Source organism: Ovis aries, chromosome 7 (assembly GCF_016772045.2).
Source record: "Ovis aries strain OAR_USU_Benz2616 breed Rambouillet chromosome 7, ARS-UI_Ramb_v3.0, whole genome shotgun sequence".
Lineage (NCBI taxonomy): Eukaryota > Metazoa > Chordata > Mammalia > Artiodactyla > Bovidae > Ovis > Ovis aries.
Genome location: NC_056060.1, coordinates 101018541 through 101045375, shown reverse-complemented (window position 1 = coordinate 101045375; position 26835 = coordinate 101018541). Strand labels below are relative to the sequence as shown.

Sequence of the window (26835 nt, the reverse complement as noted above, 5' to 3'; positions counted from 1 at the left end):
AAGCTAGGCTGGATGAAGCACAAGCTGGAATCAAGATTGCTGGGAGAAATATCAATAACCTCAGACATGCAGATGACACCACCCTTATGGCAGAAAGTGAAGAACTAAAGAGCCTCTTGATGAAAGTGAAAGAGGAGAGTGAAAAAGTTGGCTTGAAACTCAACTTTCAGAAAACTAAGATGGCTCTTGGCCCCATCACTTCATGGCAAACAGATGGGGAAATGGTGGAAACAGTGACAGACTTTATTTTGGGAGGCTCCAAAATTACTGCAGATGGTGAGTGCAGCCATAAAATTAAAACACTCTTGCTTCTTGGAAGAAAAGTTATGACTAACCTAGACAGCGTATTATAAAGCATAGACATTACCTTGCTGAGAAAGGTCCAACTAGTCAAAGCTATGTTTTTCCCAGCAGTCATGTATGGATGTGAGAGTTGGACTATAAAGAAAGGTGAGCAACGAAGAATTGATGCTTTTGAACTGTGGAGGTGGAGAAGACAATCTTGAGAGTCCCTTGGACTCCAAGGAGATCCAACCAGTCCATCCTAAAGGAGATCAGTCCTGAATATTCATTGGAAGGACTGAAGCTGAAGCGGAAACTCCAATACTTTGGCCACCTGATGCAAAGAGCTGACTCATCTGAAAAGACCCTGATGCTGGGAAAGATTGAGGGCAGGAGAAGGGGACGACAGAGGATGAGATGGTTGGATGGCATCACCGACTCGATGGACACGATTTTGGGTAAATTCCGGGAGTTGGAGATGGACAGCAAGGCCTTTTGTGCTGCAGTTCATGCGGTCGCAGAGCCGGACACGGCTGAGCGACTGAACTGAGCTGAAGAGGTGGATAGAGAGGCAGGGGCTGGCAGCAAGGGTGAGAGAGCAGAGGGTGACGGGACATTGGAAACAGTTGCCAGGTCCCTCTTCGGCCGCTAACTAAAACCCCCAACTTTCTCGCCCTGAAACGAAGACTTGGTATCGCAGGCGTGGGCGGCGCCGGGGGTCACGAGGCGGGGAGCGGGTCGCCGCATCGCGCAGGCGCACGACGCGACGGGAGGCGGGGTCACGAGGTGGAGCGGGTCAGACGCACGGCGCAGGCGCACGACGCGACGGGAGGGGGGGTCACGAGGTGGAGCGGGTCAGACGCACCGCGCAGGCGCACGACGCGGCGGGGAATCAAGAGGCGGAGAGTGGGCTGGGCGCAGTGCGCAGGCGCAGGACGCGGCACGCGGCCCGGAAGGGGCGGCGGGCTAGGATGGCTGCGGAGGAGCGGGTGCTGCCCGTTTTGTTAGTGCCGGTCTCCGCCGAGGCCAGAGGGCGGCTGGGGCCCCGGGCGCAGCTGCACAGAGAGCAGGCGGCCCTGGGCAGTCTGACGGCTTCAGGCAGCCTTCACGTGCTCCCCTTGGCGCCGGGCGGCCGAGGCGGGGGCGACTGCCTGCTGGAAGGCTGTTTTCGGCAGTAAGAGCTGCGGCCGGGCCGGGCGGTGAGGGAGCGCGCCTCTGCTGGCCTGGGGGCGGCGGGAGCGGAGTGACGGCGGGGCGCCCGCCCAAGGCGGGCCCGGCCCCCCTCAGAGCCGCATGGTGGTCGAGTTCCCCTCTTGCGTTCCCGCTGGGCGGAGGCCGCACGCGGGGAGCTGTAGGAGTCCCTGTTTGGGCGCTGAGCTTTTTATTCGTTCGACATAGTTTGATTTCTCGTCACCGTGCTGTTCCCCCACGCCCGTTTCTTCAGTTAAATCTGTTGAAGACGCCAGCCGGGGGGCATCATCTCATTTCCATTGTCCTGTTATTCTAATGCGCGATACGGATAGCTGTTTCCTTCACTTTGGGGCTTCCTCCCCCCGCTCCCCTTTGAAGGATAGAGCCTGCATTTTCTACTCATTAATGTATTTTCCTAAGAAATGCTTATTATGCGCGCTGCACGTTACCTAGGAGTAGTGCCTAAAAGGTGTAGTAAGACAGTTCTTAATACACGTGAGGCTTTTTGGTCGGTTAGACAGAAAAGAAACAATTTCAATCGTCTGTAACTCTTACATTTTATATCGTTAAGTTTGAGAGTGCCATCCGAGGCTTTGGACTCTTCAATAAAACGTTTTAGGAATGTTTCTGAAATTACGACTTTAGTAGCCAGAGTCTTGGAATCTCCAGGTCTTAGAGCAGTGCCTCACAGTAGAGGTTCGTTTGGTATCTTTATTCCTGGTCTCTAGCTTCTAGGAGGAGAAGGCAATGGCACCCCACTCCAATACTCTTGCCTGGAAAATCCCATGGATGGAGGAGCTGGAAGGCTGCAGTCCATGGGGTCGCTGAGGGTCAGACACGACTGAGCGACTTCACGTTCACGTTTCACTTTCTTGCATTGGAGAAGGGAATGGCAACCCACTTCAGTGTTCTTGCCTGGAGAATCCCAGGACGGTGGAGCCTGGTGGGCTGCCGTCTGTGGGGTTGCACAGAGTCGGACACGACTGAAGCGACTTAGCAGCAGCAGCAGCAGCTTCTAGGAAAAGGATTCTCTCTCCTCAAGTTAGTTGATTCCACATTGTTAAGTATCGGTGAACACAGTCCTGTAAAGAGAGGAATGAGTCAGAGATCCCAACAGAAGATAAGGAGAACTGACCTGAAGCAACTGGGGGGCTTATGGAAGCTGTTGCGTGAAACTAGTGGGAGGCAGAGCATGGAGGACAACGTTTTAGCTTTTTTTCTAACTGAATTTAATGTTAATTCGAATAATTCATCGGGTAAAAATAAGGACAAATTTATAGGGTTCAGAATTTGCTTCCTGCTTTTCTACCAATGGCACTTCCCTGATAGCTCACTTTGTAAAGAAGCCGCCTGCAATGCCGGAGAGTCGGACACGACTGAGCGACTTTCTTTTTTCTGCCAATATCGCATGTTGGTAGACTACCGATATACACGTTTTTTGCATATATTGTTGAATCATTGTGCGTTGTGTAATCTGTTCACTGAAAAGTCTGTCTTTGCACGTGGCAGTATGGTCCCATGTGCTAATGATGTTACTTGTTTCACAGTATTTTGCTTTTAAATATATTTTAATTTGACATTTTCAGATTTCAGTGTAAACAGTCATGTATTGGCTGTTTATGAGACATTCTAGGTATAAAGACAAAAGTACAAAATGTCAGTATATTTTCTCTGACATGGCGCCAAGTTCACTGTTTTTAGATGTAAAACTTACTATTTTGGAAAAAAGCTTTCTTAAAAGAAAGAAACTATCAGCATGGTAGCTTCATCTGCATTGTTTTCGAAATCTGGGCTCTTGTTTTTAAATGTAACTATTTAACTTGAAGCTTGCATTAATAGTCTCTTTCCATCCTTGTTAGCCATGTTGGTATGTTGACTTTGTACTGCGTTATATATTTTGTAACTGCACTGTCCCATATGGTAGCCATTAGCCACATGTGACTTAAAATTGAAAATTTAGTTCCTCGGTTGCACTCACTGAGCATGTTTCCAGTGCTGAGTAGCCATGTGGCAGTTGGCTACTGTATTGGACCTTGCAGATTCTTAGAACACTTCGGTCTCATGGAGAGTTCTGTTGGACAGAGTTCTTCTGTGATATGCCTCTTTAAAGTCTTCGAAGTCTATAAATGCAATAATCACTTTTTTAAAATGTGACTGAAAGCGTCTATTTTAGCAGAACATATTTTTTGTTTATTGTGAAGACCATCGTGTATAAATAATAGACATTTGGTTATTGAAACTTATCCTTGATCATGACAGTTTCTTTGAGCGTAGCATCAGTCCTCGTTTAGGATGAAATGGAATAAGAGCAGTCACCATTTCTTGCTCTTTGCCCCCTCGTCACCACCCATTCCTGTATTCTTGTGTTGCCCTGAAGGATGTTGAGGGGAAAGAAGTGAGGAAAGGGAAGGAGAAAGGGAAAAGGGGCTGAAATCTAGAGCAGTTTACATCCCCTTAGGTTGTATATAGAATGAATGTGATTAGGTGAACCAAGAAGTTCTCTACTCTTCCTGCCATTTTACCCTCACCGTTGTGGGTAAGTATTATTGTGGATGTAGAATATAATAGTCTAAACTTTTTCCTTAGGTTTGTATGGGAGGATTCTCATCACAGTGGGACACCAAACAACAAGCCCAGACTGGTTGCTCTTACTGAAAATTATGAACTGCTCATCTATGAATTTAATTTGGAAGATGGAAGATGTGATGCAACCGTTTTGTGTAGCTGTAGTGAGAAGACATTGCAGAAGCTTGTTGAAGATCAAAATATCAGTAAGTGTTTGCAGGTAGTCTTTCAGCATGTTTGAATCTGCATAACTCTAACTGCATGTATTTCAGGAGCAGTTCTTATAGAGGTAAAACCAGGGAGGGGTATTTGCCCTGTCTAGTATAGTAGGCACTAGGTACATGAGGCTGTTGAGCTGTCAATGTGGTTAGTATGAATTAATATGTCCTTTAAATGTCAAGTACATTCCAGATTTGAAAACTTGGTACTAAAAAAGTAAAATAGCTCATTAATAGTTTTTGTATTAGTTATATGTTGATGTATTGAAGATGAGGTAACTAATATAAAATTAGTTTTACCTGTTTCTTTTTTCAGTGCTGTTACTGGAAAGTTTTAAATTTTTTTTGTGGCTGACATTATATTTCTCTTGGTTAATCTGCTGATCTAGGCTGGTCACAGAGCTGTTTGCTACATCCTATCCAGAGGGCTTCAGGGAGCAGAAATCAAAGCACTCAGGCATTTATTTTTAAGGCAGTAGCGTTCTTGCCACCCTGCTTATGTCTCTTCCTTTTAAAAATCGAGTCTGTGATGGTTCGTAGGGGTCTCGTGGGTAGGAACCTTTTTTAATCATCCTGTGGGTTTTTAAATCACACTCTGGCCGGAAACAGAAGGCACAGAGAGAGTGTAGGTCATCTTCGTTCATTCCCTCAGCTACCTTCCAGTGACCACTTGCTCAGCTGAGTGTGATCAGTAATTGTCCAGAGTTGGACTAAGATAAATGCTGATTCTTTCTTGTTTCATCTGTTTGTGTTATGGTAGCAGCACCAAATTTACCAGTTGTAAAATTGTGACCAGTGAGTTTGATGTGATGTCCTTTTGTTTTATAGGTATTTCCTTGTTATCTTTGAGGATTCTGTCGTTTCACAACAACACATCATTATTGTTCATCAACAAATGTGTTGTCCTACATGTTATGTTTCCTGAAAGAGATGCTGAAATTAGGGTACTCAGCTGTTACACGTTGCCCTTACCTGCGCAGGCAGTGGACAGGATTATTGACACGCAGCTCTGCAAAGGAATTCTCTTTGTTTTGAGTAGTTTAGGCTGGATCTGTATCCTTTTTGGTAAAGATGTTGATGTCGGGGGAGGAGAATACCTAGGAAAATGAGCCTTTTTAGGCTCATAGGTTTAGGGACTGGGCTATAGGTGGAATGGTTAATTTTTCAGTAAAACTTTCAGAGAAAAAGCTGTTCATGAACTTCAGATACTCAACTGCATTGCTCTATATTCCATTCAGATATTTTTCAGTTTATAAATATACATTTTTTCATAGTCGTAATCATCCAGCTTATCTATATTTTTAAATTGGGTATATTCTGTATTACCCATTTATTTAAAATATTATTTATTAAATATCTGTTTTGTGCTTGTTCCAGGAGGGATTTAGATGACTGCTTATGATGTAATACACACATTTTTGTGTATGAGTATAATCTTATCTCTTTTACTGCCTCTAATGCTTCTGTCATATTAGGAAATCATATTGTTTGCATAACTGTTTTTTTACGTTTGTTTTTGGAAACTGTCACAGATTTGTTTTTTCCTTAGATTCATAGGTCACCAGCAGAATTATATTGAAGATTATTTGAAGAACAACCCTTATAGTAGTGTTTTGGGGGCTTTTATTTCATTTTCTTTCCTATTTTACATATTTCATTTGTGTGCATGCTTGCTGAGTCATGTCCGACTCTTTGTGACCCCGTGGACTGTAGCCTGCTAGGTTCCTCTGTCCATGGGATTCTCCAGGCAAGAATACTGGAGTGGGTTGCCATTTCCTCCTCCAGGGGATCTTCCTAACCCAGGAATCAAACACATGTCTCCTGCGTTGCAGGCTGATTCTTTACCACTGACCCACTGTGGTGGTGACCAAATAGTAGTAGTTTATATATATCACAGTCTGTATTAACATTTCTTTTGTAAAAATACAGGTTATTGTATTATAAGAAATGTGACAGAATATTGGGTTAACTTCGTTTTTGTTGCCAGGTTACAGAACTGTGCTGTCCGACATGGTAGGCAGTGGGCATGTGTGGCTGTTGAGCACTTGAAACTGGCTAGTGTGACTGAGAAACTGAATTCTTAGTTGTATTTAATTACTTGAACGTCTGATACTCGATTCATTTATTGGAGAACTTTAAAGTATGTTTGGAACGACTTGGCTGTTCCAAGTTCTTAAATATAAATTTTTGCAGTCTAAATACAGACCAAATAATTGCAGTGAAAATTGTCCCAATTGAGATGTGCTATAAGTATAAAATAACTCAATTTGAACAATTTCGAAGAAATACGTACAATGTATCAATGTTTATATTAATTACATGTAGGGATAATATTTTGGATATCCTGGGTTAAATAATGTATTAAAATCAGGGTCACTGGTTTCTTTGTACTTTCTCAGTAAGGCCGCTAGAAAAAGTACCGTGGCAAACACGCCTCGCGCTGTTTCTCTTGAACAGTGCCGTGGGAGAGCACTAGTGGAAGGTGTTCGTGATGTCTCGGCAGCTGGCACAGAGTGGAGGCTGAGTGAGCGCTGTTGAGGAAACTCACATAGTCGCCTGGTCAGCACAGTGGGCTCTTTAATGTCCATTCTCCTTCTGTCATCATAGCTACAAGGTTGGAACGACGAGGTCTGTAACTCTGTCCTGTCCTGTGTTTTAAGTGTTTGGGCATACTTAAGACTGACATTGTCTTTAACTCTGAGCTCAAAGACATGTTTGATATTGTGGGTGGCAGACAAGTAGCTCAGGTGGACTTAGCGCTTCCTCAGGAAGATGTGTGTAACGAGCAGCAACAGGAGCCAGCCAGGAGCTCTTCGTTCACTTCGCTGAAAGTGTCTCAGGACCTGGATGTTGTCGCGGTGGTGGGTTTCCCCAACACTGCAGTTGCTGTGAACTTGACTTTGTACTTCAGGTATGTAGAGTACTTGCTTCTCTAATTTGAGGTGAATGACTAGAGCCATAGAGAGGTTAAGAAATGTACTTGTTAGCCCTTTTTTCCCTTTCTTGTAACCAGTTTTTTTCCTCTATCTAGTTGGTAACATTCTAGGTACTACATAGTGAGCTTGTTACTGTATAAAAATATGTACAGATGACCACTGGCTATTTTTTACTTCTGGATGCATATCCAAGTTTTCATTTTGATTTATATTCATATTATAGACAGCTTATGTCATCATATGTAAAAAGTAACCAATCACAATTTTAAAAACTCTGAGCTATTGTATGTAATCTCCTCACTTCTTTCCAATGCCCGAGTAGAAGAGTGGGATTGACCCTGTTAGGGCTGCATCTTACGTGGCTTGTGGTCCTGGCCGCCTGCGGGGTCCGTCTTTTTCCACCTTAGGGTTTCCTAGGGTGTTCCCTGTGGAGGGCCCACACCTGCAGCTTCCTGAATATATTAGTGAAAATTGAGTACTTCTGTGTGTAGCTTTTTGATTTAGAAATTCTAGTTGCTTCTGGTCTTAGGTTGGAAAGGAACCTGTTTGTATCTGACTATGCATACCCATGTACACAGCACCTATTTATTGCAACTTGCAAGTAGGCTAATCAGCTTTTATGACTTTCAGAATTAAGGGACATTTCAAGCCATTAGGATTTTGGGTCATAGCTTAATATGAATGAAACAAACATACCCTTGAGTCATTGGGAATGTACTTCGATGAGTTAATTTCATCCTCACATATCAGCCAGAACTTCTTACTACTGTGATTTTTTTTCACTTGTTTTTAATGGCTTTTTAACATATTTTTTAGAATCTTGAAGCCAGGATGATTATCACATTTTCAGGTTGTATGCTTGTGTATCAGTAGGCCATTTTCACCGACTGAAATATATCTTGTATCTATAGAGTTACCTCCTAATCAGTTTCTTTGGAAAACAGTTTAACAGGTGAAGAGGAAGGAAACCCACTTACCTCCCCTGATCCTTGAGTGCAGGGTTCTGTTCCTCTGGATGTTTTGGCAGTACCCCAAGAGAACCCTGAGGGTCACCAGGCGCATTCCTTGGGGCAGATTCCTTTGAACTCAGCCACTGTAACATCAGCCGGTAAAGAACTTCTGCTCCCTTCCCTATAGCCAGTTTGGGGATCTGTCTTGACCATCTAAATGAACAATCTGTCTCTACTTGTTAATTATCTACGTGAGTGCTCTTTAATTAGTATAACTTCTCGAGGAACTTGACTCTGTATTTTGTAAGTGTACTATGGAATCTAAAAGTATTTTTTCCATTCGGGCCTCCAACTCTAGTTCTTTCCGACCATATGGAGTATCAGCCACCCCTTTTGATTTTGTCATGTCCTGTTCCTGCTCTGAGATCCACCTCTCTTATGAAGTTATTCCTTACTAAAATCCCTTCCACTTGTAAATTTCTGCTCATTTTATAAGTTTTCTTCTCTTTGAACTTTGGCACTTTTTGCTTTGAACTACAGTTTAACACTCAATCGTATAGTCTTTCACTACTTCTCTAATTTTTTGTGTTTCCTATAGAGTTTGTAAGCTCGTGTAAGCTCCACGTGATTTGTTTGTTCAATTTGCCGTCAGTGACTTTTTCCTCCAGCTTACCTTAGCCGTCCATTCTCACAGTCATACCCTGGGCTTTGTCAGTATGTGACACTGTTCCTCCCCTAAATCACTTTTCCACGCATCCCGCTCTGACCACAACTTGCCGAACTACATCTTGCTTACTCAGGTACCCCCACTTCTCTCATCTGACTTCACTGGAATCTGCATAAGCTGACCTCACGAGTGATGGCTGCATCTCCTCTGTCTTCACGTCCCCCTTTTTATAGTGTAGAGTCTGTGACCTGGCATTGGAGTCACTGTTTTGAATGCGCCCTAAACGCTTGATGCTGCTGTGTGATAGCACTTGGTCTAACACGTTCTTTAATCCTGTCTTATTCCCTGCATCCACACAACTGAGCACTTGTGAGGACGCCACAGATAAAATTGATGCCACTGAAGTTCACAACTCAGGCCTTACGTGGTCTCTCGTGTTGCCTGGCAACTTTACGGTGATTTTTTCCATGAGCCCTTTTTTTTTTTGCAGCAGTGTCTTAAACATCCGTTTTTCTCGAACCTTTATTTATCTCTTTACCCCCAACTGTTCTTGGATGACTTTGCCTCCTACTTCGTAAAGGAAGTAGACCCCATCTCACGGGGTCTCCTTCAGTTTCTCACGTGAAATGTCTCACTTTCTTGCACTTGTCTTCTCCATGTTCTGTCCTGTTACAGGGAAGGGGTTTCCTGCTCCCATGCAGGCCCATCCCTCTGAGTGTGCTCTGAATCTCATTCCTTCCCTCCTCCTCAGGGACCATTTTCTGTTTCCTGTCTTTTCTAGATCTCCAGCCTCTTAAGTATTAGATCCATGTCCATCTAATCACCAGGTCCTAGTCATTCTAGCTCTTCAGGGCTTCTTGAATCTTTTCCACTTTTCTTAACTTCTTTGTCCTCACTTACCTGAACTAGCTTACCAGCCTTATAATTGGTCTCACTGTATCTGTTCTTCCCCCCTCAAACGCACCCTCTATGGAGTAGCCAGAATGATGCTGTTCAAATTCGAATCTTTTCAGAGTGCAGGCAGGTATGAGCATGTGGGGACAGAGTATATATATATACCTTTTGTTGCGGGGGAACTGCTTTCTCCACAGATCATATTTCTTCACTGTCAGCCTGCTTTCTCTAACATCATCTCCTTGGCAAATGCAAGTCACACTGTTACCTTCAACTTGTTGGAATGGTCAGTAATCTGAGTGCTCAGGGGGTTGTGCACACCCCAGTCTCCCAGAGCCACTCCTCTGAGTCTGCTCATGTGGCTTCTCCGCTTAAAGCCCTTGTCCAGCTTCTTTCCTCCTTCCCCAAAATGAAAGCTAACAGTCCTTCAGTTCAGTTTGGTTCAGTTCCTCAGTCGTGTCCGACTCTTTGTGACCCCATGAATCGCAGCACACCAGGCCTCCCTGTCCATCACCAGCTCCCGGAGTTCACTCAGACTCACGTCCATCAAGTCGGTGATGCCATCCAGCCATCTCATCCTCGGTTGTCCCCTTCTCCTGCCCCCAATCCCTCCCAGCATCAGAGTCTTTCCCAGTGAGTCAGCTCTTTGCATGAGGTGGCCAAAGTACTAAGTTTCAGCTTTAGCATCATTCCTTCCAAAGAATCCTTAGTAGCCCATAAAGCCTGACCTCATTTGTCTCTTGCAAAGCTCTCCAGCCTCATCTTACATACATTCTGCATCTACACCTACATTCACACTGCTTTCCTAGCTTTTATGTATTTCCCTGGTCTCAGCCCATATCTCACTTTGTGGCGGTGGGTGATTACACACCTGTAGTTATGTCATCTTTACCTGGTTCAAACCCAGCTGCACTGTTTCGCTGAGCCTTAGTTTCTATAGCTACAGAACTGGCATATATTTACCTCATAGGGTTGTTGAAAAATTCAAATACATTAGTTCAGGTAAAAGTTACTAGCTTCACATCTACAGTGTAGTAGATAATACATGCTCTTGTCTCTTCATAAAACTTCCCTTAAGGGTAAATTTTTGAATTCCTGTAATTGACGCACAATGTTACATTGTCAGCTTCGTATGCACGGCCTGGCTCCCTCAGTGTACCCCCAGCACTGGGGTGAGGCGCCCAGGCCAGGGCAGCCGTCTGTACTGCCTCTGCTCTGCGACGCCTCCACCCCCTTTTCATGTTTAACAGGAGCGGCAATAACATGGATTTGGGTTTGACCATCGTTTTTTACCATGACTATTGTTTTCGAAACATAGGCAGTACCCAGGACATCTGTTATGTGAGAAAACTCTACAGGACATCCCTGTTGACGGTCCCGAGGGGGTAGATGAAGATGATCCTGTTAATTCTGACTACAACATGAAACTGACCAAGTTTTCCTTCCAAATTGATAGGTACAGAAACCTCCTTTTTAGATTTACTTTATTATTCTCGTGTGTGTGTGTGTGTGTGAGGCTGACACTGTACCTTCTCACTTCAGTCTTCACAGAGTAGACACTCGTGTCTCCCTAAGTGCGCCTCCTTTCACTGTCACCGATGTGAGCTCTGTCCTGTCTCCCAGGTCTTGGAAAGCCCAGCTGTCGTCATTGAATGAAACAATACAGAGTTCCAAGCTGGGAGGGTCCTGCTGTGCTCCGTGGTTCCAGGATATTTTGCATCTGGAGTCCCCTGAATCTGGTGACCGCAGTACCAGTGTGTCAGACTGGGCCTTTGCTCCACAAGATGTGACGTGTAGCCCGTGTAATTTTCCACAGAAAGGCCCTGCGAGGACCAGTGACCCAGGACGAGTGTGGAAAAGGATGCGCCTCAGGGAACGGGAGGAGCCCCTTGAGCTCACCTGCATGTCTGTGACAGGCTTCACTGCACTGTTCACTTGGGCAGAGGAAGGCACAGGCTGGACCATTGTCCTGTGGGACTTGGAGACCCAGAGCACGCAGTGTTTTTTGCTGGGCAAAAAGTGTATTCCTGTAGACAGTGGTGGAGTCCAGCAGCTGTGCTTCGTCTTGACAGGTGAGGACGTCTTACCCAGGTTGGAGCCCGTGCTGAGGGCTGCCCCACCACTCTTCCTGAGTGGTGGTGGTGCCTGCTCGCACCTCTTAAGCCTAGGCTTTGATGGAGAAAATTCGGTGTTACTCTTAGTACTGTTGTCCCTGTGTTTGATTTTTAGTTAAGATTAATTCTGCTCAGCTAAATGCTTAGCATACTAAGTCAGAGAGTTTAAGAAAGGTTGGTTTTTAACCTAGCAAGTCTTTCACAGGACTTCAGTCTGTGTAGGCAGAGGTTGCAAGCTGGGTGCTCACGGACCATGTTTGAACTCAGATTTATTTTGTTTGGCCTGTACTACCTAAAATTTAAACAGTTTTTGAAAGTTTAGTTGTGCAGTTGTGTCTGACTCTTTGTGACCCCATGGACTGTAGCCTACCAGGCTCCTCTGTCCACGTGATTTTCCAAGCAAGAGTACTGGAGTGGGTTGCCACTTCCTTTTCCAGAGGATCGTCCCAACCCAAGAATCGAACATGAATATTCCACATTGTAGGCAGACGTTTTACCATCTGAGCCACCAGGAAAATCCAGACTTTAAAAAAAGATTTTATTTATAAGCATGTAAAATTAGAGGATTTCACACAATCTGGCATTTTAGTTGTTACTGAAAAAAGATTTGGCCCACTGGCCTTCATCCCTCCTCCAGTTTATGGATGGAAGCCAAATTTCAGTGGCCTTAGATGGGCCAGTTCCTTTCAGGTTGTTTATTTTGCTTTGTTTTTGTTTTTTAATTTTTTTTTTTTAGCTTACGTTCTCTTGTACTTCTCTCCCTACCTGCTTGGCTCCCATCGGTATTTGGGTATGGTGTGTGAGATATATGTTGATTCAGCATTTATCCCATAATTTCCTGTAAAGCTACTGAGTGTTCTGGTTGAACTGTGTGTTTCTTCTTCAGTATCTCAATTTTGGTAATCATGTATTTCTGTGTATCAGAGCATGCTATTAAATGCTTTATTTTGGTAAAGGTTCCAGGTATTGATCGTGCAAGATACAATTTTTTACATTATACAAAATACAATTATACAGGATACAATTAAGACAGTATTGATTGTGCAGGATTGTACAAAGTAGAGCGGTTTAGTGCTGTTTCGTAGGATGCATTGTTCTTATGAGAATTTGTCTCGTGTTTAACTGTTTTGAAAATTGAAATTATTCTTTGAAAAATTATGATGAATTTATTAATTGAGGTCATTAGTTACCAGTACCCAGTAAACATTAGTAATTACAGTGCTGAAGTATTGAGTAGTTAGAAATTAATTCCTGTCATAACACGGAAACCTAAGTCCTAACAATTTATTAAAGCTGACTTTTTGTCTTGCAGAAAATGGACTCTCTCTGATTTTGTTTGGTTTGACTCAAGAGGAATTTTTAAATAGGCTGATGATCCACGGAAGTGCCAGCACTGTGGACTCTCTTTGCCATCTCAATGGTTGGGGGCGGTGTTCCATCCCCATACACGCGCTCGAGGTAACAGAATTGAGTGTCTGTAGTATGATGGTGTTCGATTATTTTCTGTTGTTTACTCTTATGTGGCCAAAGAGTTGGGAGATACATGCAACCTAGCAACAAAAGATATGTAGCCTTTACACATCCATTTGCTCAGTTTTGTCTGTTTCATTACCCTAATTCTGCTTAGCAATTTACCCTTTTTGGCTTTGAGGATAGCATAATGAACACTAAGAAATAAATCTGACTGTGGCTCAGATCATGAATGCCTTATTGCCAAATTCAGACTTAAATAGAAGAAAGTAGGGAAAACCATTAGACCATTCAGGTAAGACCTAAATCAAACCCCTTACAGTTATATAGTGGAAGTGACAAATAGATTCAAGGGAATAGATTTGAAGATGGAGTACCTGATGAACTGTGGACAGAGGTTCATGATATTGTATAGGAGTCAGGGATCAAGACCATCCTCAAAAAAAAGAAATGCAAAAAAGCAAAGTGGCTGTCTGGGGAGGCCTTACAAATAGCTGTGAAAAGAAGAGAAGTGAAAAGCAAAGGAGAAAAGGAAAGATATACCCATCTGGATGCGGAGTTCCAGAGAAAAGCAAGAGGAGATAAGAAAGCCTTCCTCAGTGGTCAGTGCAAAGAAACAGAGGAAAACAACAGAATGGGAAAGACTAGAGATCCCTTCAAGAAAATGAGAGATACTGAAGGAACATTTCATGCAAAGATGGGCTCGATAAGGGACAGAATGGTATGGACCTAACAAAAGCAGAAGATACTAAGAAGAGGTGGCAAGAATACACAGAAGAACTGTACAAAAAAATCTTCACTACCTAGATAATCAAGATGGTGTGATCACTCACCTAGAGCCAAACATCCTGGAATGTGAAGTCAAGTGGGCCTTAGGAAGCATCTCTACAAACAAAGCTAGTGGAGGTAATGGAATTTCAGTTGAGCGGTTTCAAATTCTGAAAGATGATGCTGTGAAAGTGCTTCAGTCTATATGCCAGCAAATTTGGAAAACTCAGTAATGGCCACAGGACTGGAAAAGGTCAGTTTTCATTCCAGTCCCAAAGAAAGGCAGTGCCAAAGAATGCTGAAACTACTGCACAACTGCACTCATCTCACATGCTAGTAAAGTAATGCTCAAAATTTTCCAAGCCAGGCTTCAGCAATATGTGAACTGTGAACTTTGAGATGTTCAAGCTAGTTTTAGAAAAGGCAGGGGAACCAGAGATAACATCCATTGGATCATCGAAAAAGCAAGAGAGTTCCAGAAAAACATCCATTTCTGCTTTATTGACTATGCCAAAGCCTTTGACTGTGTGGATCACAATAAACTATGGAAAATTCTGAAAGAGATGGGAATACCAGACCACCTGCCTCTTGAGAAACCTGTATGCAGGACAGGAAGCAACAGTTAGAATTGGACATGGAACAACAGACTGGTTCCAGATAGAGAATGGAGTATGTCAAGAGAATGGAGTATTGTCACCCTGCTTATTTAATTTATATGCAGAGCACATCATGAGAAACGCTGGGCTGGAAGAAGCACAAGCTGGAATCAAGATTGCCGGGAGAAATATCAATAACCTCAGATATGCAGATGACACCACCCTTATGGCAGAAAGTGAAGAAGAACTAAAGAGCCTCTTGATGAAAGTGAAAGAGAGTGAAAAAGTTGGCTTAAAACTCAACATTAAGAAAACAAAGATCATGGCATCTGGTCCCATCACTTCATGGGAAACAGTGTCAGACTTTATTTTTGGGGGGCTCCAAAATCACTGCAGACAGTGACTGCAACCATGAAATTAAAAGACGCTTGCTCCTTGGAGGGAAAGGTATGACCAACCTAGATAGCATATTTAAAAGCAGAGACATTACTTTGCCAACAAAGGTCCGTCTAGTCAAGGCTGTGGTTTTTCCAGTAGTTATGTATGGATGTGAGAATTGGACTGTGAGGAAAGCTGGGAGCCAAAGAATTGATGCTTTTGAACTGTGGTGTTGGAGAAGACTCTTGAGAGTCCCTTGGACTGCAAGAATATCCAACCAGTCCATCCTAAAGGAGATCAGTCCTGAATATTCATTGGAAGGACTGAAGCTGCAGCGGAAACTCCAATACTTTGGCCACCTGATGCGAAGAGCTGACTCATTTGAAAAGACCCTGATGCTGGGAAAGATTGAAGGCGGGAGGAGAAGGGGACGACCGAGGATGAGATGGCTGGATGGCATCACCGACTCAATGGACATGAGTTTGAGTGAACTCCGGGAGTTGGTGATGGACAGGGAGGCCTGGTGTGCTACAGTCCATGGGGTCGCAAAGAGTGGGACACGACTGATGAACTGAATTGAACTGAACTAAAGAAAGAAAAAGTTACAGAAGACGGAGGCAACAGTAAGCTAATGAGAATAAATGAAGTGGAAACAAGCCACGGGAAGCTCAAGCAGGAGTGAGCACTCATCCTGCTCTATCTTCCCCACCACTCTTATCGTACCGTTGTAGTGGCATCCCTGAATTTATACACCAGTGCTTAGTTCCCCCACTCCAGTATTCTTGTCTGAGAAAGCCTATGGACAGAGGAGCCTGGTGGGCTACAGTCCGTGAAGTTGCAAGAGTCGGACACAACTTTAGGGAGTAAGCAGCAACAATGTAGTTCACAAACACTCTTTCTGTGCATCCTCTGAATTGTGCTAAAATAACCACAGGTGACCAGTTGGGTAGTTTGTATTCATTTCATTTTACAGATGAAAAACTCAATACGATTGAGTGGTCCATAGCGGCACTAATAAGGCAGGAGCCAGAATCAAACTCGGGGCACTTTCTACTATACCGCATGGAAAGGTTGAGAACTAGATCTTAATAAAGTTACATACCAGACTCGTCTTTTAGTGGCAGCTTTATTGAGATATAATTCACATACCGTAACACTCACCCATCTGTGGGTGGGAATATCATTCACTTACGAGTGGTTTCTAGTGTGTTCAGACTTATACAACATCCTCTCTGCTAGTGTTTTCACTGTCTCAATTTTTTCACCCCAATTTTTTTAGCAGTCACTCCCGACTCTTCACGCACCCTCATATCCACACGCTGATCTGCTCTGTCTGTGGCCCTCTGTGGCAGCTTCTCTCACTTGGCGTGTGTGCAGAGTCCGTCCACGTAGTGTGTGTCGGGACTTCACTCTGTCTGAGCAGCTTTGCGCTCTGTGGGTTTAGCGCCTGTTTTCAGTCCATCAGCAGCAGTGGACACTCCGCTGGCTCTCCCTTGCTTGCTGTGAAGAATTCTCCTGTGGACGCGGTGTACCAGGGTTTGTTATCACCGTAGTTTTTCGTGTCTCCTGGGTATACACCTGGCAGTAGAGTTAGCAAGCTATTTAACTTTTTGAAGAACCACCAAGCTGGTTTCCACAGTGGCTGCACTGTTGAACATCCCCAGAGCGAGATAAAGGAGCTCCAGGAGCTCCCGGTCCACGTGCTCTGTCCAGTTTTGCTCTATCAAAACCATCCTAGTGACTGTGAAGTCAGCGTGAAGCGGTGTCTCACTGTGGTTTACACTTGCATCTGCCTAACGACTAATGTGTTGAACATGTTTTCATGTGCTACTTGGCCGTTTGTACTATATATCTCTTTGGAGAAATGTCTACTTAAATCCTTTGTTCATTCTGTAATTGAGTGATTTGTCTTTATTGTTTTTTCTAAGGGTTCTTTACATAGTCTAGATACTAGACCCTTATGAGATGTATGATCTACAGATATTTTACCCTATTCTGTGGGTTTTACTTCCAGCGTTTTTGATGGTGTCCTTTGAAACATCAGTTTTTAATTTTGATGACGTCAGTTTACCTGTTTTAGGGAGTTTTGCTTTTCAGTTGTGCTTTCGGTGTCACACCTCAAGTAACCAGTGCCTGTTCTGTGAGGTCATGGAAATTTACTCTTATAAAGTTATGAGTTTTATTGTGTTAGTTTTTGCATCTGAGTCTTCGATGCATTTTGATTAATTTTTATGTGTGGTAAGTGGAAAGGACCCAACCTCATTCTTTTGCATATAGATTTTCAGTTACCAGTACCATTTATTGAAAGACTTACCTTTTATGTACTACAAAATAATTATTATAGAGAATTTAAGAATGGGAAAAAAAGAAAATTAGTCTCTTATGAATCTGGTATCCCAAAGTAATCATGTTTACTGTTGGGATATTTCCTATAGTTATTTTTTCTAAATATTAATGTTAATAATCAGGTACTAGCTCATTTTCTTACCTGTAGATAAAAACTATTATTTTTTCCATTTTACAGTTGAGGGAACATAGAGGTTAGGAACCCTAATTCAGATGTACTTGGACAGTAACTGGTAGTGGCAGGGTTTGGACCCAAGCAGTGTGACTGCAGAGCGTCTCCCCTCACACACTGTGTCCATGTGGTCAGTTTGATTAGGTGGTGCTACAGCACTGTTTTGGCCTTAGTCTCCCACAGCACACAAATGAGTGAGTTAACTGAGACTCAGGTATAGCCTAGTGAACACGCAGTTTTCATAACTGTTCCTGTGAAAGCTGGAGGCGCATTTTCCACTTGTCACAGGGTTCTTCACTTTGATCAGAAGTAAGTTAGAATTTTCATACTTTGCTCAGTTCGTCTTAATCTCTTTGAGTCTTTGGGTAATTCAGCTCACTATTTCTCTTCTCAGGTAGGTCTAATCTGGTATTCAGTATGTCCGCTGAGTATCTAGTTTCAATTTTTATTTATTATTTCTAGAGTTACTATTTGGTCATTATTTTTAAATGTGTTATTTTGAAACTTTTCAAATTTATAGAAAAATTGTAAAAGTTATAAAATGAAAATCCATTTACCTCTTTTCCATGGGCAGTCCACTCTAGTATCCTTGCCTGGAGAATCCTGTGGCCGAGGGGCCTGCCAGGCTGTGCAGTCCATGGGGTCACCCAGAGGCGGGACATTGAGCGACTGGCACAAACGTTTGCTGCGGTTGTTCTGACTATATGTTACTTACTTTTGCTGAGCTATTTGAAAGTTGCAAGCTTCCTAACTGTTTGCAGCCGTATTCTCACTTAAGCATACACAGTCTAGTTTTTCCTTCCACTGTGTAGTACGAAGTCAGGGGCTGTTTCCTGTCTCCCTCAGGGAAGTCCCTTTCTTCTTTTCTTTTCCTCTGCACATAACTTTCACCAGTACTTCCCACCCAGCCTGCTTGGCCTCGCACCCAGAACTCAGCCCTTGGATTCTCAGTGTGGTCCCCAGACCAGCAGCATCACATCTTCTGGAGATTTATTAGAGATGCAGATTTTCAGACTCCACCCCAGACTTAGGAAATCAGAATCTCTGGGGACTGGACTCGGCGGCCCGCGTTTGAACAGGCTCTCCAGGTGCTTCTTCGGTGAGGTGCTTTAGCCTTGGTGTGGCAAGCTTCTCTCCAGGGCCAGAGACCCCAGGCAGGTTTCTGTTATAACTACGCAGATGTGCCATTGTAGCCACTGACGATATGTAAGTGGATGGATGTGGCTGTGTTCCTATAAAACGAAGACAGGCAGGAATTGAATTTGGTTGGTTCGTCCTGTTTTTCAACCCCTTCTTAAGGCCATCAGAAATTTGTTTTTACCTCTGAGGATTTTCTCACTCTGTTTTCAGTTCAGCTGAGCATTTAAAGATACAGACACACACGCATGCACACACACCGTCATTGACCTTTGAGCAGCTTGGAGTTGAGCTGCACAGGCCCACCTATACCAGGGTTTTTTTCAGGAGTGAGTGCTACAGGACTATGCAGTCCAAGGCAGGTTGAATACATGGGTGTGAAACCTCTTACTCAGGGAGATGGCTGTAGAGTTAGACATGGGTTTTCCACTGTGTAGGAGGGTCAGCATCCCTAACCCCCGAGTTGTTCAAGGGTCAACTGTATATATAATTTTAAATCTATGATTTTTAAGTGTTCTTTATAGAACAGTTTCCTCATATTCCTAGTTAGAAACAGAAGTCTGCTTTTTCAGTTTAACTTTGTATTAATCTGCTATAATATTTTAATTCAAATAGATTGTAACTTAACTGTGAGGGTGATCCCCAGGTACCTAGCTTTGAATGGTTTTAGAATTACAAAATGGTTGGGAAGATACCCTGGAGGCGGGGCGGGCGATTTACTCCAGTATTCTTTTCTGGAGAATCCCATGGGTTCTCCTGGCAGGCTATAGCCCATTGGGTTGCAAAGAGTTGGACACAGCTGAAGCAGCTTAGCATTCAGCATGCACAGAGCTAGAAGTGCTTTCTTTCCTAACCTCCTGTTTCTGCTGAAGCAGAGACTGTTGCTTCAAAAAGCTGAAGAGACTTGCCCTAGATTACACAGTCGTTCTCAGAATCTGCACTAGAACTCAGGTACTCCTGCAAGATAAAGATAGCCTGGCATCTCTGTGTTAGCACATTAAGTTATAAAGTTTTAAAAAACAATTTGTATCCCAATTTTTTTTTTCCTATTGTAAATTTTTCCTGATCTCCTCCCATTTCAGGCAGGTATAGAAAATCGTCAGCTGGACACAGTAGATTTCTTTTTAAAGAGCAAGGAAAATCTTTTGACTCCATCCTCAAAATCTTCTGTACCTGATCAGTTTGATCACTTTGCATCCCATCTATATTTAAAACGTAAGTGGAATGAAGGCTTCTACATTTGTATTTATCATTTTTCCTTTTTAATCACTTTCAAATTATTGTTATGTTTTCTGATGACTTCTTTACTAGCCAAGACTCAGTCATAATGTTTTGTCTACTTTCTGGACTCTTGAGAGAATTGTAAGAATCTGTAAATGCTCTCATTGTACTTTGAATATTAATTATTCATATGCTGTACTGTGCTTTGTATTTTTAGTATGCAAGGAAGAGATGATCCTTGAAATTTCCTTGAAATTTAAGAGCATTTTATTCAAAAGAAAATAAAATTCATCTGTGAAATTCCCCACTCCTGCAGCTGTCTGAGGCATATAGTTACAGTGCAGCTGGCTTAGCTTTCAGCCTGACTTTTCTTTTCTGCTGCATTACCAATTCTTCTTTTTAAGACCTGGGCTTTCATTTTTAATAAACAGGAGCTCTGCTTTTATTCCTCAGCCAGATAGTCATTGCAAATCCTCTCTTTGGAGGGATAGGGTAAAAAAATGTATTTTCCCATGTACATAAAGTTTTATAATTTGCTTTTTGTTTTTTCACTTGATAATGTATTACAGACATCTTTCTTGATAACAATAGGTATACCTATTTATGGTGGCACATAATTTCATTATTTGGGCTGTGCCATAGTTTCCCCAACCAAACTGTTACGCATTTAGGTTGATTCTAATTTTTGCTGTTGTTGGCAATGTGCTATAAGTGCTGTGTGTTTGTATAATTTCACATATGTACAATTACTGGGATTGATTGCTACCAGTTTATACTCTTAGTGGAGAAAAGAGCAGCCTGCCCTGTCAGTCAGTGTAATGTTGGTTCTCACTTGCAGTGTGAACTGACATTCTCTTGTTTTGAGTGCAGAGTTTGCCCTCCTCCCTCTTGAACTGCTAACTTTTATGCTCCACTTTATTTTTTTTAAGTCTGCTTAAATTTACAGAGAAAAGCCTGGTTTGTGGTGTTGAGGGAACTGCAGGAGCAGCTGTGTGGTCATTACTCTCTTCTGCTGCTCGGTGGTCAGTGATTACTCCTCCCTCCACTCACGCCTGCACTGCTCTGTCCTAAAAGGTGGGGATAAATCTGGAAATAAGAAGCATAGGGTTAGCTTTTCCTGCTCTTTTGGTAAAACCCATGTTTCCCATCATTCTCACACAGACGCAGTTCTAGAGGTGGGGCCGATGCTGGAATGAGCAGGCAGCATTTTATTTCCAGATGGCAGACAGAAGATTCAGGGGCCTCCATCCTTGCCTTCACCTGTATGTTTAAGAGAATGGTTTTGGAATCAGCAGATTTACATTCAAATTTGTTCTGTGCCACTCATGCTCAGATTAGCTTGGACAAGTTGCTTATCCTCTTGAAACCTCAGTTTCAAAAAAAAAAAGAAAAGAAACCTCAGCTTCTTCATCTGTGGAAAGAGGGATATAACACCTACCTCTCTGATCATTAAATGGAATAAGTGAGATAGCATTTATAAAACACCAAGTACAGTATTTAAAATAGAGTAGGTGGTCAGCAAAATCCTAGTTACTAGTAATACCAGTAAATAACGACTAGTGATAAGTAGAGTCCCTGAAGTTTGCAGGTAATAAGACTTCGTGAAAGTTTTGTGAGCTTTTTGAGAGTAAGACATTGGTCTTTGTCTTATGTTTTAAGGTATTGGAGCATAGAATTTTTGGATAGGTTAATTTTATTGGGAGTGTCCTGGTGGTCTTCATAGTACTTTCTTTGGTTTTTCCTCAGATGTGGAAGAGCTGACACCAGCATTGGATTTACTTTGCTCAGCAATTAGAGAAAATGATTCTGAAACCCAAAGCAAACACTTTTCAGAACAGTTGCTTAACCTTACACTGTCTTTTCTTAACAAACAAATAAAGGAGCTTTTTATTCACATTGAAGGTAAGAAAAGCAGGAAATAAAGGGACAGTTACCCTGCCCTCATGTCAGGACAGATATATAAGTGATCCTGTTGCACGAGAGGGCGTAAGCCAGCGGAGTGCCGTTTGCTAAGTTCAGTATGTGATTGAGTGAGTGAGCTGGGTTCTAATCCTGGAAATTTGGGCAGGAAGAACTAATCATTGTGAAAACGGTGAAGGGGGTTATATTAAAACACGGGGATACTTGTAAATAGGAAAAAAGATCAGATTTTTTTGTTTGATCTGAAAACACTTGAGTTTGAATTTTGCCATTGTGTAAACTTCATTATGGTTATATAGCTCATGGTGAATTATTTCTCTCTCTCGGCTCACATACACACACACACTCTCTTTGTTTGAAATTGGTACATTGGTGTTTTCCATAGAGCTAGATGAACATCTACAGAAAGGAGTGGACATTTTGACCAGCTACATTGATGAACTTCGAACCTTCATGATAAAGTTTCCCTGGAAGCTAACAGATGCTATAGATGAGCATGACGTAGATGAAAACGTCCCCAAAGTAAAGGAGAGCAGCATATGGGAGAGGCTCAGCGTTGAGGTAAATATGAGTAACGATCACTTCTTCTATTTTTCAGATTCAGAGAATCTGAGAAAACGATAGAAATGGAATTTAAAGTCTGTATACTTGTGGTTTGTCCATATTGTAACGTGTGATAGTATTGATTTTCCTTCTTTTTTTTTTATTTGGCCACACTTGTAGCATGCAGGATCTTAGTTCCCCAGCCCAGGATCAGTCCCGCCCCCTCACCACTCCCCACAGTAAAAGCTCAGAGTCTTGACCTCTGAACCGCCAGGGAAATCCCTAGAATCTGTACATTTGCGATTCAGAGTCTTTGGAAAGGCTTTTACCTTTTATAGATTTTGGGATCTCTGAGTACAACTTCAAATATATGTTTACAGGTTTCATTCATTCAATTCAGAATACAGATAGGCAGCTTCTCCATGTCAGATCTGCCCATTTGGATCCAGTGAGAAACACCCAACCCCAAACCCACCGTGAACTGGCGCTCCTCCAGTATCTGGGACACGGCGCTTCAGACTCGTCCATTCTGCCTGACTTTGGAGTGAATCACATTGCTGCTGGTGATTCGATCTTAAGAAAGCTATGACATTATATAGTTGGAAGTATATTCAGTTCAATTCCTATCTCAGATTCTAGTTAAGATATTTTGCCAGTTAGGTTTTCTATACTCATCAACTTGGCTTTCTTTTTATAGTAGAAGTTTAGACAACCAACTGTGATGCCCTCTTTTTGACTAGGGACTGGAAGGATTCTTCTAATCTCTTGGAGGATGTTGGCGTTGAAAAGACCGAGGCCAGAGTAGCCTAACCCCGATGTCCTCACTGATGGGGCTTGAAAGCGCTGCGGCTGAGATGCTGCCAGGCTCACAGGGCTGCCCCTCTCAGGGAAGAAGGGCGGGGAAGCGCCTGGTGTGACTGCGCTTGCTGTCTCTCAATCATTCTCTAACCAAAAATTACTTGATTTTCCTTCCACTCTCTTCGGGCTCTCTCTTCCAGTCTCCTTCAGTGGTTTCATCTCCTGTTTTTCCCATTTTTAATGTGTCCAAGGTTCGTCTGTGGCCCTCTGCTCTTTTTACTCATTGATTTTTAATTTGGGGGGAGGTTACAGTCCACTTCGATGAAAGCTGTGGAATCTGCCTGCAGAAACATGCATGCCAATATGTGCGTGTCCTTCCTAAAATATATGTATCTTCCAAATATATCTGTATGATTTTATCATCCTAGCTTTTAAGACCCTTCAGTGGCTCTGCATAACTTTCAGGATAAAACCTGTGTCACACACACCATGCCGTTGTGATGGAGATTCTGCTTTTCTTTCAGGTCACTTTTGCTACTCTCTTCAGCTTTTTCTCTAGTTACATTAAGTGCTTTGGAGTTCTCTGAAGGCTTGATACTGTTCCTGGCCCTTATGCCTCTGCATATTAAATATTCTCTGTTTTTGGAAGTTATGTTCTTTTCTCATTAAACATACATCACACTTATTTGTCTTTAAAACTTTTACCTCGTCTGTCAGCTCTACCAGGAACCCTTTTCTTTTTTACTCATTTCTCTTATTTAGATGCTCCTCTTCTGAACCCTCCTCTCTGGACCCTGGGAACACCTGTATCATCGCCCTAACCGTGCAGCGCTGTAGTCTGCGCTCTATTTGCATTTCTTCCACGAGTCTGAAAGCTCCTGGAGGGCAGAGTGTATTCTCGTCAATTCATACCCCCTTCCAAGCCCCAAATCTAGTAGTAGATTTTCAGCAAAAGTCTCTTATTGAGGTACTCAGAAAATATATCAGTCCCTTGTTGATAAACATATTAAGGTAAGGAAAAGGAACTCAAAAGGCAGATGTTTTTCTTCCTTTTCCTAGGAAGTTATTGCCAATGCCATTTTAAGCAACAAAATACCAGAGGCACAAACTTTCTTCAGGATTAACAGTCATTCTGCTCAAAGACTTGAGGAGTTGATTAGAATAGGCCTCGATTTGGTCTTTGACAATTTGAAAAAGAACGACATAGAGGAAGCCTCTGAGCTTTTGAAGAATATGGTAAGTGGCACAATTTGTTTGTCTGATCATAAAGTTGCTAATGAAAGAAGTTCTCTTATGTGTTTAATACAGTTTCTGGCTGTTAGGAAAACTGGTTTGTATTTGTAGTCATGTCACAAAAGTAAGAAGTGTGTGTAGCTTTTACTGGGAAATCACGACAGTGGTATTGGGAAACCTTCTTTAGTGCTAAGAACTGTCTTGAAGAGAGTCTCCGTTAGAATTTCCATCATTTGTTCTCTATTAGATTTGGTACTTTGGTGAGAAGGGGAAACAGTGTTTCTCATAAAAGGTTGCACACGTTTCGGAGCGTGCAGAGGACCTCGCTATTTGCTGGGGGACATTCTTCATGTTCTCTCTTACGTCGCCGTCGGAGCTTTCAGGTGGTGTACACCTCTGCTTTGTGCTCCATGGTTTTACTTCATTTGAGAGAGGGATGTCCTGGAGATCGGGCTCCTGGACTGCCATGTGGTCCTCATCTGCGTGGCTGAGGTCTTGCCCGTGGTAATTTTCTGGACGTTCAGAGGGTGAGGCTGTCAGATTTGCTGTGCGCATTGACGGCTGTCTTCAGGTGAACCATAGTAGCAGAGACCTGCAGTTTGGGTCCTTGGTAGCCTGGCCTGGCCTCAAATTGTTCCGTGTGCTGCCTTTGCCATTCTGGCAAATCAAATCACCTAAGGATTTGGAGATGGTCTGTGAATATTATGATAAACATAGAAAATGCACGTTTACAAGAGCAGGAGAGCTGTGGAATTCTAACAAGGCACATTTCTGCAGTAGAGTACCTCTGTATTGACCATATGTTTAGGTTCAGATAGCTCCATTACAAACTGTGAGTTTTCTTGATTTTCTGTGTTTACTTCAGGGCTTTAACGTAAAAGACCAGTTGCTCAAGATATGCTTCCATACAACTGATAAAAGTATCCGGGACTTTCTGGTAGGTAAAGGTGAGACTAAGTCGTTTACGTTTTCTAGTAAATGTTGGTGAAACTTCAAATTATTTTAACATGCAGCTAATACCTAGTAAAATAAAAGTATGACAACTCCTTGTCTTTATTTAAATGAACATTTTGCCTTTATGTTAAAGGAAGATTTGTGTGAATACATACATTGCCTCAGAAATTCAAAATATAATTCTTAAGTGGCATTTAATGTTATGGACTTTGTTTTGCAAATGTTCTTGATTCTTTGTGATTTTTTTCTTTAATTGCTTTTTGTTCAAGGTTGAAATTTTTAAAGAAAAAAATTATTTTTCTGAAAAAGAGAAAAGGACTGTAGAGTTTGTGCATCAAGTTGAGAAGTTTTATTCAGGACATTTACAAGAAGATATACAGATCCAGTCTTTACCCAGGTAGTCTCATTAGCCCTGTTTTTATAACATAGGAAGAATACTATAGATAAGGCTTAGTTTTTAATTGTTATCTTAGACTTCTTATGTGGAATTGACCTCATATGAAAATTAAACTTGTGTCATCCAGAAGGGCCTGAGGAATCCCCTGTCATATCAGTGTGTACATATCAGATATATTTTAAGATAATAAATACAAAATTAAGAGTATTGAATTATGTGTTCCCCGAAAGAGTAGAACTTCTTGAGCAGAGAAAAAGGAATGATGCCTTTCCCTCCAAAATTTAAAAATTTCCCATCACGCTTTTAGGTATTGGATAAAGGAACAAGGTTTTTCCAGGCACAAGTCTGTTTTGGACTCGTTCCTGAAATATGATCATAAAGATAACAAGCAGGATCATAGAATTGTGTTAAATTGGGCTCAGTGGTGGAATCAGCCAACACAAGAATCCATCCTTCTCCCCCGGATAAATCCAGAAGGCAAGTATGAAAGAGCCTAAAAGAAGGAATGAAGATTAAGTTAGGCATTCGTATTTGAATATTTTGGTGTGTCTTCATTTTCGAATTCGTTTGGGGGAAAAATACTCAGTTGCTTTAAAATGCAAGTCTTTATATGGAGAGCTTTTTCTTGTCTTGAGGTTTCTGTAAGGGATTTATAATGTGATTGTGAAAGAGAAAAACCATCTGGTTCAGTGAATATGAAATTTCAAGGCTAAGAATTCTCTTCCTAGCGTCCATGACGTTCTTTGTCTTTCAAAATAGTCTTTGGTTTCTCTTTGTGTAAACTGAGAATCTGTATCATACCAGGGCTCTGGGGAATAACTTAACAATGGTAAACAGTGGTAGTTTATAGGGTGTCAAATTCACGTTTATTATTACAGCTGAAGTTTTTGTTTATACTGAGGAGAAGAAAAGGGAAAAAGAAGGCTGACAAGATAAATGAAACACACAGGTAATTCCCAAGTTTCATTTAACCACTGTAGTAACGGTAGGCAACATTTAGCTCTTGCTCCTGCTGACCATCAATTAGAAAACAGACAGTGCAAAAGAGGGAACTAGGAAAGGAAGCAGAGGGCCTGAGCAGCTCT

The 26835-nt window shown here is 42.3% G+C and overlaps 1 protein-coding gene across 2 annotated transcripts in view; it reads left to right on the top strand.

Moving 5' to 3' along the window:
• The first annotated feature begins 1242 nt into the window (after positions 1-1242).
• SPG11 (SPG11 vesicle trafficking associated, spatacsin) overlaps positions 1243-26835 on the top strand; it is a 74732-nt gene continuing 49139 nt past the window's right edge. For both annotated transcript variants that reach the window (XM_042252881.1, XM_027972144.2), the window contains exons 1-14: positions 1243-1456; positions 4060-4244; positions 5085-5309; positions 6966-7167; positions 11022-11159; positions 11327-11775; positions 13130-13275; positions 19767-19899; positions 21652-21807; positions 22211-22386; positions 24226-24402; positions 25265-25336; positions 25623-25750; positions 26058-26227. In XM_042252881.1, coding sequence (XP_042108815.1) covers positions 1254-1456; positions 4060-4244; positions 5085-5309; positions 6966-7167; positions 11022-11159; positions 11327-11775; positions 13130-13275; positions 19767-19899; positions 21652-21807; positions 22211-22386; positions 24226-24402; positions 25265-25336; positions 25623-25750; positions 26058-26227 — 2560 coding nt within the window. In that variant the 5' untranslated portion in view covers positions 1243-1253. The remainder of the gene's footprint in view (positions 1457-4059; positions 4245-5084; positions 5310-6965; positions 7168-11021; positions 11160-11326; positions 11776-13129; positions 13276-19766; positions 19900-21651; positions 21808-22210; positions 22387-24225; positions 24403-25264; positions 25337-25622; positions 25751-26057; positions 26228-26835) is intronic.